General features: G+C 44.7%; 1 protein-coding gene across 4 annotated transcripts in view; it reads left to right on the plus strand.

Annotated features, from left to right (window-relative positions):
* chd4b (chromodomain helicase DNA binding protein 4b) overlaps nucleotides 1-15,207 on the plus strand; it is a 50,467-nt gene that overhangs the window by 26,705 nt on the left and 8,555 nt on the right. For 2 of the 4 annotated variants that reach the window (XM_056285630.1, XM_056285634.1), the window contains exons 27-36: nucleotides 164-353; nucleotides 1,229-1,315; nucleotides 9,813-9,904; nucleotides 10,545-10,678; nucleotides 10,986-11,130; nucleotides 12,682-12,838; nucleotides 12,955-13,043; nucleotides 13,138-13,399; nucleotides 13,508-13,564; nucleotides 13,834-14,004. In XM_056285630.1, the coding sequence (XP_056141605.1) occupies nucleotides 164-353; nucleotides 1,229-1,315; nucleotides 9,813-9,904; nucleotides 10,545-10,678; nucleotides 10,986-11,130; nucleotides 12,682-12,838; nucleotides 12,955-13,043; nucleotides 13,138-13,399; nucleotides 13,508-13,564; nucleotides 13,834-14,004 (1,384 nt within the window). The remainder of the gene's footprint in view (nucleotides 1-163; nucleotides 354-1,228; nucleotides 1,316-9,812; nucleotides 9,905-10,544; nucleotides 10,679-10,985; nucleotides 11,131-12,681; nucleotides 12,839-12,954; nucleotides 13,044-13,137; nucleotides 13,400-13,507; nucleotides 13,565-13,833; nucleotides 14,005-15,207) is intronic. The other 2 variants (XM_056285631.1, XM_056285632.1) reach the window with 2 other exon arrangements.

The following is a 15,207-nucleotide window of genomic DNA, read 5'->3' on the forward strand; positions in this document are numbered from 1 at the left end:
ATCAGTGTTGCTACTCATTTGTTTTCATTTTCTACCTTTTGAGTCTGTTTTTGTAGAGGTACTGGACTTAAAGTACTGGGGAAAAAAATGGAAGCATTTTCAACCCGCAGACAGCCTATACACATGTCATTTGATAACCCATATACACTTGTTCTCCTTTCAGGAGGAGGAGGTTCAGCGGGAGGTGATCAAACAGGAGGAGAGTGTGGATCCGGACTACTGGGAGAAGCTGCTCCGGCACCATTATGAGCAGCAGCAGGAAGACTTGGCCCGCAACCTGGGCAAGGGCAAGAGAACCCGAAAGCCAGTCAACTATAACGATGGCTCCCAGGAGGACCGAGGTATAAGACGGGGTACAGAACGGTGCACAGCGCAACCTTACTACTTCCTCAATGTCTGTGCTGTGCTAGTCCTCTTGCTGGAATTGTGTCTGTGGTCTTGTTGTCATGTGGTTGGATGCAGTAGATGGTGAGTGCATGGTGTAGATGCAAGCATGGTTGGTGTTTTGTGGCATGAGAGATTTTGCATGGCAGTGTTGTTCATTTGATGTATTTTATGTTGAAGTGATGGAAGTGTAGCTGAGCAGTAGTCCTATGTACATGTGTGTATATCATAGGACTAATAACTTGCATTGTTATAACATTTTGGAGACTCTTGGCATTCTATTCAATGCACTTGTAGCAATCGGCCATGCCAGTCATCCCATTTCTTAAATTTGAATTTCCCAGAAGTCCTCATTTGTTAGAGGCAGAAGTACCAGAGTAAAATGTTTTGTGTTGTAATCCTTGAACCAACAAACGAGAAGTCAAAAAGTTTCTCTGTCTGTTGGATATCTGTAGCAACAAGGAGCCTCCACTTAATGCATTGTGTATTGCGTGACGAAATATTTTTCTGTCCTACACTTTGTCCATTGGTCACAGTTTTTTTTGCTTCTGTGTGACATTAGTGACGAGGACTGTAAAAAATTATCTTAGTGTCTAACTGAACAAATCTGTTGTGGGAGTAGTCTTATATAATGAAACAATAGCACCCCCACCTGTCTCAAAGTGTGGTGGACAGCCATTAATAGGGCCTCTGATTCTAGTTGAGTTTGGATGTATTTTACCTTCTGTAGATGTCAGTTCAGTCTGTAGGATGAAGTGTTGCTAAAATGGTATCGCGTTTAATTTTATCGTCCTTCTCTTCGATATTGTTTGCTTCATCATCTCTCTGTCAATGCTCACATTAGATTGGCAGGAGGACCAGTCTGACAACCAATCAGATTATTCTGTGGCCTCCGAGGAAGGTGACGAGGACTTTGACGAACGGGCTGAAGGTAAGGTCCACTTAGGCTCTTGGTTTTGAATGGGGATGTTGACTTTTGGGATATTCTAGTAAGGTGATATCGACAAACTGCTGGAGTGGAAACAACCGTAGAAAGAAAAAGGTAATTAGAGAAAAGCAGATTTGTTAGGGGCGTCCGGGTGGTGTGGTGGTCTATTCCGTTGCCTACCAACACGGGGATTGCAAGTTCGAATCCCCGTGTTACCTTCGTCTTGGTTGGGCGTCCCTACAGACGCAATTGGCCGTGTCTGCAGGTGGGAAGCCAGATGTGGCTATGCATCCTGGTAGCTCCACTGGCGCCTCCGGTTGGTTGGGGAACCTGTTCGGGGGGGAGGGGGAACTGGGGTGAATAGCGTGATCTTCCCCTGGTGAAACTCCTCACTGTCAGGTGAAAAGAAGCGGCTGGCAACTTCAAATGTATCGGAGGAGGCATGTGGTAGTCTGCAGCTCTCCCCGGATTGGCAGAGGGGGTGGAGCAGTGACCGAGACGGCTCGGAAGAGTGAGGTAATTGGCCAAGTACAATTGGGGGGGGGGCAGATTTATTGAAATCCCTATGTTTAACAGCAGAGGAAACCTCCAAAATGATGTTTTTTCAACTTGAAATTTCATGACTTTTCCTGGAGTGTCTGAGATTTCCATGAAAGCTGTACACCAACAGGGTACAAAGATTGTCTTATGGTCATTTTTGACCCAGCAGTTATAAAATCATTTACACAACACAAAGACATACACACACACACAATAAGAAATTGAGATTATGAGTGCTACCGATTGAACTCAGACAAAGCTAACACCGTGTCCTAACAGCGAGTATCCGACTATTGCGTCGCGTCGGACGCTCTCTGTCCACACTGGAATGGTTATGTAAACAAACAACGTACCTATCAGCTATGCGCTCGAGATCAGACTGGAGACATTCCTCGTCCATGACACAGCACTTTTCAACGCAAGCAACAGGAAGTAAATAGAAATGGGTCATCCGACAAAAGTTCCGCTCAAAACGCGCTGTGCTGCATTGCTCGCAGCCAGTTAGGTAGGACATTTCAGACAAAATAAACAACATTTCAGACAAAAATAAACATTTCTTGAAAATATTGTTTACTAATGGGGAATGCAGTCAGAAGCTATAAAGGCGCTGCAGATGACTGTACCCCCAGTTCTCTTTTTGCTGAAGCCATGCGTGGACGTTTCAGTGCCCGACAGGTCTTAGATCTGATTTTTTTCAGATGTCCAGGAGGAACAAGAGAACAATTAGCTGTGTTCCAATTCAGGGTCTGCATCCTTCGAAGGGTGCATTCGAAGGCCGATTACGTCACAGCGCTGCGCGAAGGCTGTCCCAATTTGCAGGCTCCTTCAGATGCAGCCCACAAATGCGGCCTTCTTTTCCCTCTTTTCGAAGGATCCACCGCTACTATCCTTCGCGGATTCCCATATCCCAAGATTCTTTGCGCGCCGCTGCTCGGTCCGTTATTCTCCCCAAAAACAAAAAAAATAAAATAACGGACGGCGGAAGAACGTCTATTCAAAGCACCGAGCAAGATTTCACTTATAAATGTAAGTATTGGGTTTTTACTCATTTGAACGTCTTAACGCCAGATATGTCAAACTTCAGGCGACCTTAAAATCTCAAAATTTCTGTTAAAATACGTGACATTAGTATTGCTTACATGTAGCCACCTAAGCATGCTAGCCAATGGTCAATGGGCTCTGCTCCCTGTTGGCCGTTGCCTCGATGTGAGGAGCTCAGTTTCAGCCTTTGAAGTAAAGCCTTATAAAGCTTTACTTTCATTTGTTAGACTTTAAGAGTTTGACTCGTATCTAAGATGATCATGACATTTTATAGACTATTTATACTTCATATTATGTACATAAATGCACCAAGATGAAGAAATGTTAGATTAAGTTGTGAATCCTGCCTTATTTCCAGACTAAGTCTAGTTAAATGTTTGAATTATTATTAATTTAGTATATAAGAACCCTTTTGCCTGTTGACATAACACAAAACATGCTTTACATTTTGTTTAAGGGAGCAAGGAACAAACTGGACAAAGGCCTTCCATTGCCCCCCCTGTCCTAATTGCCTCCATCCCTGAGGACACACCAGGACCAAGTGCTGCGGTGGGTGATGAGGAGGAGAAGCATGAGCAGGAAGAGGCAGGGACAGAGACAGAGACAGGAAGTAACAGAAAGAGGAGGAGCGAGAGAGACGAGGAATTGATAGATATGATAAAGGAGGACATGAGGCTGCAGAGGGAGGCAGAGGAGAGGAGAGCACAGGAGAGCAGGGAGAGGATGGAGAGGCTCTTCTCCCTGCTCGAGAGGATGATAGAGAGGCGTTGATTTATTTTGATTTTTTGTGTGTGTATTAATCGTTATGAATAAGTTTATTGTGCAAAATGTTAGATGTTTTATAAATTCAAATATTGTTACTTTGTTATACGTGTTATCTATTCTTTTTACTATTTACAACTAAAAGTACAACCATTTATAAAAGGGTTAAACATTTCATGGACAACAGGACTGATTTTTTTCTTTTATTGTTAATAATTAAGCGGCAGTCTTAAAATTTACAACTATTTACAAATTGCATATTTAAAATTACATGTAATTAACATGATTAGCTGAGCAGGGGTCCCTGGTGGTGCTGCTGGGCTGGATGGAATGCCACAAGAAAGACCCTGGTGTCTTCTGGCTGCCAGTGGGACTCATCAAGGGCAGTCCCCAGAGTTTGTTTGGGGGTGCATGTCTTCACTGTCCACCACATCGTCCATCTACTAGGTTTGCAGGGCTGACTCAATCGACGGCTGCCATGTCACTGCAAGCAAAAATAATACGTAACAACACTATTAGGACAAAAGAAATCCCACCAAAAACTATGTCAACAAACAAAACTTGACTAAAAAACACTTAAAATAAGAATAATAGCTTTGAAATTATTCTGCTTGCCTACTAAAGGTAGTCATGATCAGGGTTAACCTCCTCCAGTGCAGACACCTCTGCAGACAGCTGGTCCCACCACGGAGCACCGCTGACGGCCTCCAACCCATTCTCATCCTCCGGCATGTTGTCCTGCAGCTCATCCTCTGGGACCATGATGTCACCTGCCCCGAGGCAGATGTTGTGCAGGACTGCAAATGCTGTTATGACCTGAAATGAAAAAATAATTAATTAATTTTGATTTACACTGCTTCAGAATATTAAAAAAAATAATCTGTGGAGTGATGACGTACCTGAGGCACAAAGGTGTGGTGCACCTCCAGCGCTTGCAGGAAGGATGGCATAAAACCTGGTCTTCATCATACCAAAGGCACGCTCAATTACAGCGCATGCCCTGGAGTGATGGCTGTTAAAGCGCTGGGCTCCCACACTTTGCACCGTCCGCTTGTAGGGAGTGATGAGGGGGAGTGGATGTTGGAGGCACGGGTACCCACCATCCGCGAGAATGAAGTGCCCTGGAGGAGGGTAGATGGCCCGCCTGTAAAGTGGGCTGTGCCGGAGTACTCTGGAGTCATGCACCGACCCCGGCCAGCCCACATACGTGTCTATGAAGCGGCCCTGATAGTCACAAACTGCCTGCAGGATGACTGAAGCAAACAGTTCCCTGTTCTTGTAACAGTGACCATCAGGGCCGCTTGGTGGCTTGATCCTGACATGGCGGCCATCAATTGCTCCAGCAGCTTTTACAAAAGCTCTGTTTCTTGCCAACCCTGCAAACCCACGAGTTACTGCCGACAGGTCTTCAGCGGTTCTTGGGAGGTGGATGACCTTGTGGCGAATGGCCACCACCTCTTCAGTAACTCGGTGGATGATGCGGTGGACAGTGGAGCGAGGCATCCCGAACACCCTGGAGACCACCCTGTATGATGCCCCACTTGCCAGCCAGAAGAGGAACACCAAGGTCTCTATTGTGGCACCCCATCCATGTGTCCGCTCCTGGTGGAGAAGGTCCAGCAGCACTGCCAGGGACTCTCTGCTCAGCCTGAAAGCCTGTCTGGTAACACCTCCAGCGAAATACCTCTCCAGTACAGGAACACCCATGTTAATTGTGCAGTACATGGGTCTTGTCTAGATTGGGAAAGAAGGAGAAGAAAAATGGTTGATTAAACAATAGCTACATAATCGTATTTAATAAGTTAATTTTAGAGCATAGATAGATAATGCCAAATTTACCTATCGACTTACCAGTCTATCTAAGCTTAGTTATAATAGTATAATAATACACTATCTAGGCTTCTCAATCTGGTTTGGGTGATTCATGGCCAAAACATATTAAATGAAGGTCAGGGTTACTTAGCTATAAATCAATCGTCAAAGTTAAATGGCATGAATCATATACGCAAATCTATTGTTTATATGCCTAGCGTTAATTTAACACTGTTAATGTCACTTAATGGTAATTAACGTATTGGTAGGCGATACTAATTAACCCTAACATTAACTATCTAATAATAACATTACTGTAGGTTAAAATAATAGGTTTACCTCTCCACGGTCCTCTCTCAGCTGGAGATAAATCAGCTGCCGGCTATGACGGCGGCGCATCTCCTCTTCCTCCAGCATGAGGTAAATAAAAAAAAAAAAAAAAAAAGCGGCAGCTGTGGCTCCATAACTTTTCAGTAGTAACTTGCGAGAGTAATTGTGACGTAAGGATAAGGTGACGCAACCAGGAAATCCACTGAAGGCTAGACCGTCCCATTTAACAACCGTTGACGCGGTATACAGAGAAGCCTCCGGAGGATTCGGCTTCGTAGACCGCGAATGCTGCACCCTCCGAAGGATGCAGACCCTGAATTGGGACACAGCGAATGATTTTGAAGAGGGGGAGTTATCTGAAGAAGAAGATGGGGAAGAATACAACTCAGGGCACAATGCATCATCTTCAGATGAAGTGGAAATCTCCAAACTGAAAGAGATATTTTTGTCAAAGAGCAGCAAAATGATATGGTCCATGTCATTATATGACAACCAGGGCAGGATGGCAGATCAAAATGTCATAAGGATGACCCCAGGGCCCAGAAGACATGCAGTTACCCATGCCCAGGACATTGCCTCAACATTCTGCATGTCCATCTCACCTGCCATCAAAAAAAATCATCCTGGAGATGTCAAATTTGGAGGGTTTCTGTAACTATGGAGACAACTGGAAAAGGATGGATGAGATTGACCTGGGTGCCCTACATAGGGCTGGTAATCTTAGCGGGTGTGTATAGGTCCCGAGGCTACATTTAGTCTGGGATGCAGAGTGGAAGAGCAAATTTCCGTGCCACGATGCTGCTGAAAGTCTTTCACATCATCTCAAGAATGTTATGCTTTGATAACTGTGAGTCAAGACTTGCAAGACATGTGAGAGACAAACTGGTGGCCATAAGAGAGGTCTGTGAAAAGTGGGTGGAACGTCTGCCATACCTCTACAACCCTTGGCCAGAAGTAACAGTGGATGAGTGACTGGCTCCATTCAGAGGTACATTTTTATTTTCATATTTGTGATGTAGTGATTTTCCCTGTTAATTTTATGTATCGCTGTAATATCGTTGATTTATGTGATTTTCTGCGACACTGATACTAATGGTGATCTCTTGTCAAAAGGTCGCTGTCCTTTCCAGCAGTATATGCCCAGTAAGCCAATAAAGTATGGCATCAAGATATGGGTGGCCTGTGACGCGCAATCCAGCTATGCTTGGAGGATGCAAATCTACACAGGGAAGCTGAACAGTGGAGTCCCAGAGAAGAACCAGGGGATGTGGGTTGTGCTTGACGTGACAGATGGACTGAGGGGGCACAGTGTCGAGTATAACAATTTCTTCACCTGTTATGAACTCAGCGGGCAGCTCCTGAAGAGGAAGATCACCATGGTTGGCACAGTTAGAACAAGTCTGAGCTCCCCCTGCACTCCTTGCAACAAGGGGGAGAGAGGCCTTCTCATCAAAGTTTGCCTTCATTCCCACCACCACTCTAGTTTCTTAGGAACAAGAATGTGGTCTTCCTGAGCACACTGCACAAAACGGCTGAGATCAGTGATCATGAGGACAGGAAACCAGCCGGCGTCCTGGACCACAACCACAACAAAGGAGGCGTGGACAACCTGGACAAGTGGATTGGAACTTACAGCTGCTGGAGGATGACTGGCCCCTGGTCATCTTCCATAACATCATTGATGTGCCCTCATACAATGCCTTCGTGCTATGGAACAAGATCAACCCTACTTGGATGGCTGAAAAGCAGAACAAGAGGAGGGTGTTCCTGGAGCAGCTGGGAAAAGCACTTGTAACCCCACACAGTCAAAGAAGGGAGTGCTTCTGCTGCATAGCAGCCTCTGCAGTGCTTGTGAAAGCTGTTCATGGGGCTGAATATTGTCCTGATCCACCTGAGGCTGCAGCTGGGACAGGCAAGAGAGGAGATGCCAGTTCTGCCCCCCAAAGAAGACTAAGTCAAACTCTATGTGATGCACATGTGAGAAATACATCTGCATCGTCCATGCACACAAACTTGTGTACTGTCCTAAATTTGCTAATCAGTTGATTGATTTATGTTCTTCACATTTTTGTTTTTTTTATCTATTATATATTGTTGTTGTTTATACACGTTGTGGTCAGGGGCAATGGTTAAAAAAATGGGAGAAGACTAGTATTTTGTATTTGCATTCCTCATTGTATAGTATATAAGAATACGTCATTATGTTGCCAAAAAAGTTCAAGACTGTTATTATTTCCCTTAAATAAAATGCATTCGAAACTACTTTCTGCACATTTCTGCTACTTTCTTAGGCTATACAAGTGCTGTCTAAAAAACAAAAAAAAATGTTTTGGTGCTATGAAGTACCTGTAACAGTAATAATAATAAACCTCTAATTTAGTAAAGAAAACAAGTATGACAGGTGTCTTGTAATAAAAACGAGTGCTGTTCACTGATTTAAATACAGTCTTTCTGCACTGTGAAGAGGAAAAACCCAGAAATTTACAGATTTTATGATGAATGACTGCTGATTTATTTCAGAGGTTTTAGTGAAGGCGAGTCATTTTTGGCCCTTGGGACAGGGAGCATACAGGCTGTTAATGCTACGCAAAATGACTTTAACTTGTCCAGCTTGAGTGGAAGAAATGTGCTCACAGGGGAGCCTAAAGAACAGTCTTGTTTGTTTGACCTCAAAAATGTATAGTTTGGCATCTGGGTAGTGTAGCGGTCTATTCCGTTGCCTACCAACACAGGGATCGGCGGTTCAAATCCCTGTATTACCTCCGGCTTGGTCGAGCATCCCTAAAGACACAATTGGCCGTGTCTGTGGGTAGGAAGCCGGATGTGGGTATGTGTTCTGGTCGCTGCACTAGCGTCTCCTCTGGTTGGTCGGGGCGCCTGTTTGGGGGGAGGGGGAACTGGGGGGGAATAGCATGATCCTTCCATGTGCTACGTCCCCCTGGTGAATCTCTTCACTGTCAGGTGAAAAGAAGCGGCTGGTGACTCCACATGTATCGGAGGAGGCATGTGGTAGTCTGCAGCCCTCCCCCGATTGGTAGAGGGGGTGGAGCAATGACCAGGACGGCTCGGAAGGGTGGGGTAACTGGCCGGATACAATTAGGGAGAAAAAAGGGGGGGGATCCCCCCCCCCAAAAAAAGTATAGTTTGATATCAATTTAATATATACTTGGGTGGCACGGTGGTCCAGTGGTTAACGCTGTTGTCTCACAGCAAGAAGATCCTGGGTTCGAACCCCAGACGGTCCCAGGTCCTTTCTGTGTGGAGTTTACATGTTCTCCCGTGTCTGCGTGGGTTTCCTCTCGGTGCTGTGTTTTCTTCCCACCACCAAAAAGACATGCATGTTAGGGTTAATACTCCTCTTTATGCCCCTGAGCAAGGCAATGGAAAGAAGAACTGGAGTTGGTCCCCGGGTGTTGCAGCTGCCCACTTTTCCTATACAGTAGGATGGGTTAAATGCAGAAGAGTGGCATGGTGGCGCAGTGGTTAGCGCGGTCGCCTCACGGCAAGAAGGTCCTGGGTTTGAGCCCCAGGGTAGTCCAACCTTGGGGATCGTCCCGGGTCGTCCTCTGTGTGGAGTTTGCATGTTCTCCCCGTGTCTGCGTGGGTTTCCTCCGGGTGCTCCCGTTTCCTCCCACAGTCCAAAGACATGCAGGTCAGGTGAATCGGCCATACTAAATTGTCCCTAGGTGTGAATGTGTGTGTGGGCCCTGTGATGGCCTGGCGGCCTGTCCAGGGTGTCTCCCCGCCTGTCGCCCAATGATTGCTGTGATAGGCTCCAGCATTCCCGTGACCCTGAGAGCAGGATAAGCGGTTTGGGTAATGGATGGATGGAAGGATAAATGCAGAAGACACATTCATTATAAGAATACAATTTGTTGTTAGGATACAGTGTCAAAATAAATGGCTTTCGTCTTACTTATTGTCAGTGAAATGTTCTATTTTATTTTTTGTGTATGTTTCTATTGTGAATAAGTATTAAACCTAAAAAGTCTAAGGTTCCATCTTTTGCTGTCAGCTAACTTACGCAGGCCCAACCGCAAGGGGCTGAGGAATGAAAGGGACAAACCCCTGCCTCCGCTACTGGCCAGGGTTGGTGGGAACATCGAGGTAGGTCTTCTGCCTTGTTCACTGTCAGCTAGTCTCCTTTTATTCCTCTGTTGTGTTGTTGCCACTCATTTCACACTTAGCAGTATCCGAGCCACACAAATAATACAAGAAGATATGTTTTTTCCTTATGGCGGAGGGTGATCCAGGCTACTGTCTCAGTAAAATATTCTGGTGCTGTGTGCAGACGACAACTTCAGCTGCTGAGGGAGAGAAAATCTCAGCTCTTCTCTGTGCAAATCACAGCTGCCACCATCCCATTTACTCCTTTAGCCTTGAATGTTTGAAATATTTTTTATTAACACAGGCAAAAGAAATTACGGGAAAATGTTTCATCACTCATCCAAATTGAAATATTCATTTCTCAGAGAAAGCATTAAATTGTTTTTGTTTTTTTTTTCTTTCAGAATTGCACCACTCTTTTATGCTGTTACACTCGAGATTTGACTAGAAACCTCACACATTCAGTCTCTGCACAGCCCCATTGTGCATTTTTGGCAATGATTTGTGTGAAATAATGAAGGGTGTTTTGATGAAGGCAGAATCCTCGGTGATTTAACCTGATGCGAGTTTAATTTTATCCCTTTTTATGATGTAACTGGTGCCTTTCTACTTGTTTAAGACGAGCTGTGTTGTCTGACAGGTGTTGGGCTTTAACGCACGGCAGAGGAAGGCCTTCCTGAACGCGGTGATGCGTTACGGGATGCCCCCACAGGACGCCTTCACCACCCAGTGGCTGGTGAGAGACCTGCGAGGGAAGTCTGAGAAAGAATTTAAGTAAGTCTCCTGAGGAGCTGCTCTTGACAATCAATGACCATATTTACTGGCTATTTGGTTACGTTCAGGGTTCAACTAATTAACGAACCAATCTGTCAAAACCTGACGGTATTAGGAAATTACAAATTCCCAGCATATTGTAGTCTGTTAAAATTGGAGACGGCTGAATATGCAAAAGCTTGCAAGAATACAGATCAGATAATCAAGATTTTTTTCATGGAAAATCAAACATTGAGTTTGAGAATTTTTCTTTTCTTCTTTTTGTCTGTCTTTATCTTGACCCCCTCCTTCCTCCTCTTCCTGTTAGGGCTTATGTTTCTTTGTTCATGCGCCACCTCTGTGAGCCGGGTGCTGACGGAGCTGAGACCTTTGCTGACGGTGTCCCACGGGAGGGGTTGTCAAGGCAACACGTTCTCACCCGTATTGGGGTGATGTCACTGATCAGAAAGAAGGTATATGTTCTTAGATAGATAGATAGATAGTAAAAGCAAATGGTGGCTTAAATTCAAACTTGTGCTGGGAGATATGGAAAATATGGGGATAATCATACGGAGAATATATATATACACTACCGTTCAAAAGTTTGGGATCACCCAAATAATTTTGTGTTTTCCATGAAAAGTCACACTTATTCACCACCATATGTTGTGAAATGAATAGAAAATAGAGTCAAGACATTGACAAGGTTAGAAATAATGATTTGTATTTGAAATAAGATTTTTTTTACATCAAACTTTGCTTTCGTCAAAGAATCCTCCATTTGCAGCAATTACAGCATTGCAGACCTTTGGCATTCTAGCTGTTAATTTGTTGAGGTAATCTGGAGAAATTGCACCCCACGCTTCCAGAAGCAGCTCCCACAAGTTGGATTGGTTGGATGGGCACTTCTTTGAGCAGATTGAGTTTCTGGAGCATCACATTTGTGGGGTCAATTAAACGCTCAAAATGGCCAGAAAAAGAGAACTTTCATCTGAAACTCGACAGTCTATTCTTGTTCTTAGAAATGAAGGCTATTCCATGCGAGAAATTGCTAAGAAATTGAAGATTTCCTACACCGGTGTGTACTACTCCCTTCAGAGGACAGCACAAACAGGCTCTAACCAGAGTAGAAAAAGAAGTGGGAGGCCGCGTTGCACAACTGAGCAAGAAGATAAGTACATTAGAGTCTCTAGTTTGAGAAACAGACGCCTCACAGGTCCCCAACTGGCATCTTCATTAAATAGTACCTGTTAGAGCCTGTTTGTGCTGTCCTCTGAAGGGAGTAGTACACACCGGTGTAGGAAATCTTCAATTTCTTAGCAATTTCTCGCATGGAATAGCCTTCATTTCTAAGAACAAGAATAGACTGTCGAGTTTCAGATGAAAGTTCTCTTTTTCTGGCCATTTTGAGCGTTTAATTGACCCCACAAATGTGATGCTCCAGAAACTCAATCTGCTCAAAGAAGTGCCCATCCAACCAATCCAACTTGTGGGAGCTGCTTCTGGAAGCGTGGGGTGCAATTTCTCCAGATTACCTCAACAAATTAACAGCTAGAATGCCAAAGGTCTGCAATGCTGTAATTGCTGCAAATGGAGGATTCTTTGACGAAAGCAAAGTTTGATGTAAAAAAAATCTTATTTCAAATACAAATCATTATTTCTAACCTTGTCAATGTCTTGACTCTATTTTCTATTCATTTCACAACATATGGTGGTGAATAAGTGTGACTTTTCATGGAAAACACAAAATTGTTTGGGTGATCCCAAACTTTTGAACGGTAGTGTATATATATATATATAGGGAGAATATATATTCTCCTTGAACTGTTTGGTCATACAAATTACAATATCAAACCAAACCTAATTTTCACAGAAATTTTAGGTAATATTCTTTTTATCAATTTACAAAAAAAAAATAAAAAATCCTGTCTCATGATATGACAGTATCCAAATATCATCCCAATACAATATAATTGAAAGACCATAAACTATAATATTGATATGTTTGTGTGTGTGTTTTACAGGTGCAGGAATTTGAGCATGTGAACGGCCAGTGGTCCATGCCCTGGATGGCTGAGCTGGAAGAGAACAAAAGAGCAGCAGCTCTGGCTGCCGGAGAGGATCCCAAGACACCCTCCTCTGGGACCCCTGCTGACACCCAGCCCAACACCCCTGCCCCAGGTACACACACATACACACACACCCACACTCCACGTAAACACAAAAGCCATTTAGGTCAACGTGCATTAACTCCACTTCCGTCTCTTATGAATTTTTTTTGTTGTTGTTTTGGTCAGAAGATCTGTCTAAATCTGAGGACAAGGAATCCGAGGTCAAGAAGGAAGGAGAAGAGGGAAAAGGAGTCAACAAGATGTACGATCCTGAGGTAATTTCTTTTCTATCAACATCCCATTTTTACACATGGTAGACCCTTCAGATTTTCTCAGCTGAATACTTTTTAACCGTAACCCCCCCCCCAGATAATCGAAATCCCTGACGAGTCTGAGAAATCCCCAGTCCCTGACAAGAAAGAAGGAACGGGAGATACCGCTATAGGGAAGGAGGAGATGGCAAAGGAGGCAGGCGTTGGACAGGCCGATAAGGAGAAGGACTCTGATGACATCGGCAAGGAGAGAGACGACAAGGAGCGGTGTTCAGAGATGGCAGACAAGGACACTCCAGCTGAGGTCAAGGCTGAAGGTTCGGAGGGCAAGGCAAATTCGGAGGACGCCAAGCCTAAAGGTGAGCCTTGCAGTCTGAGTTTTACATCGATTCTATAAGCCCCCCCCCCCCCCCACACACACACATATTCCTCCACTGGGGATTCTACCTGTCGCTCTGTCATTTCAGGTGAGGAGAGCAAAGATGAGAAAATGGACACCAGTCCCCCTATGGAGGAGAAGAAAGGTAGAGGAACATGAAGGGCTGGCTATCTTGCTCACTTTCTGTCTGTCTATTGCCATCTCTGATTTGTCTCATAATTTGGAGACACAGAGACATTTGTTCAGTGTTTAATTGGACAGTCTCATATTTGTCACAGGTAGAAAACAGTCCATTTGATTCCTAATTCATTCCCAAAAACAGAAATAACATTTCTCTTGACACCTTATACCACGTAATGACGCCGTTTGTGTCCACCGTTTGACACTTAAAAACTCTGTTCTTTTCTCCCCCAGAGCAAAAGGAAGAAAAAGAAGGGGTGAAAACGGAGGAGTCTGGCAAGCTGCAGAACGGAGAGAACACTAAAGAAGGAGGGGCGGCCACGGGACTGGTCAATATCAGCGAGGAGAAGAAAAAGGCCACCAAGCAGAGGTTCATGTTCAATATCGCTGATGGAGGATTCACAGGTATATATATACAGTGGGGAAAATAATTATTTGACCCCTTGCTGATTTTGTAGGTTTGCCCACTTACAAAGAATGCAACAGTCTATAATTTTAATCATATGTACATTTTAACAGTGAGAGACGGAATCCCAAAGAAAATTCCAGAAAATCACATCATATGAATTTATAAAAATTAATAACCACCTGATTTAGAAAAATAAGTATTTGATCCCCTACCAAACAGCAAGTATTCTGGCTCCCACAAACCAGTTAGTTTTTCTTTAAGATGCACCCCCAATCCCAACTAATTACCCACATAAAATACACCTGCATCACCTCGTTACCTGTATAAAAGACACCTGTCCACACCCAATCAATCAGATTTCAACATCTCCACCATGTGCAAGACCAAAGAGCTGTCTAAGGACACCAGGGACAAGATTGTAGACCTGCACAAGGCTGGGATGGGCTACAAGAGAATTGGAAAGCATCTTTGAGAGAAAGTAACAACTGTCGGTGCAGTTATCAGGAAATGGAAGGAACACCACACCACCGCAGACCTCCCTCGGTCTGGGGCTCCACGCAAGATCTTGCCTCGTGGGGTGTCCCTGATCATGCGAACGGTGAGGAATCATCCCAGAACCACAAGGGGGGAACTGGTTATTGACCTGAAGGCAGCTGGGACCACAGTTACAAAGCAAACGGTTAGTAACACACTACTCCGTCATGGATTAAAATCCTGCAGCGCACGCAAGGTCCCACTGCTCAAGAAGGCACATGTACAGGCCCGTCTGAAGTTTGGCAATGAACACCTGGATGACTCAAGAGGCTTGGAAGAAGGTGACGTGGTCGGATGAGACCAAAATAGAACTTTTTGGGCTCAACTCATCTCGCCGTGTTTGGAGGGTGAAGAACACGGAGTACAACCCAAAGAACACCATCCCCACCGTCAAGCATGGGGGTGGCAACATAATGCTTTGGGGGTGATTTTCAGCCAAGGGGACAGGACAACTCCATCGCATTGAGGGGAGGATGGACGGGGCCATGTACCGTGGAATTCTGGACCAACACCTCCTTCCCTCAGTGAGAGCGCTGAAGATGGGTCGTGGATGGGTGTTCCAACACGACAACGACCCAAAGTACACCGCCAAAGCAACCAAAGAGTGGCTGAAGAAGAAGCACATCAAGGTTCTGGAATGGCCTAGCCAGTCTCCAGACCTGAAT

Source organism: Lampris incognitus, chromosome 9 (genome assembly GCF_029633865.1).
Source record: "Lampris incognitus isolate fLamInc1 chromosome 9, fLamInc1.hap2, whole genome shotgun sequence".
Taxonomy (NCBI): Eukaryota; Metazoa; Chordata; class Actinopteri; order Lampriformes; family Lampridae; genus Lampris; species Lampris incognitus.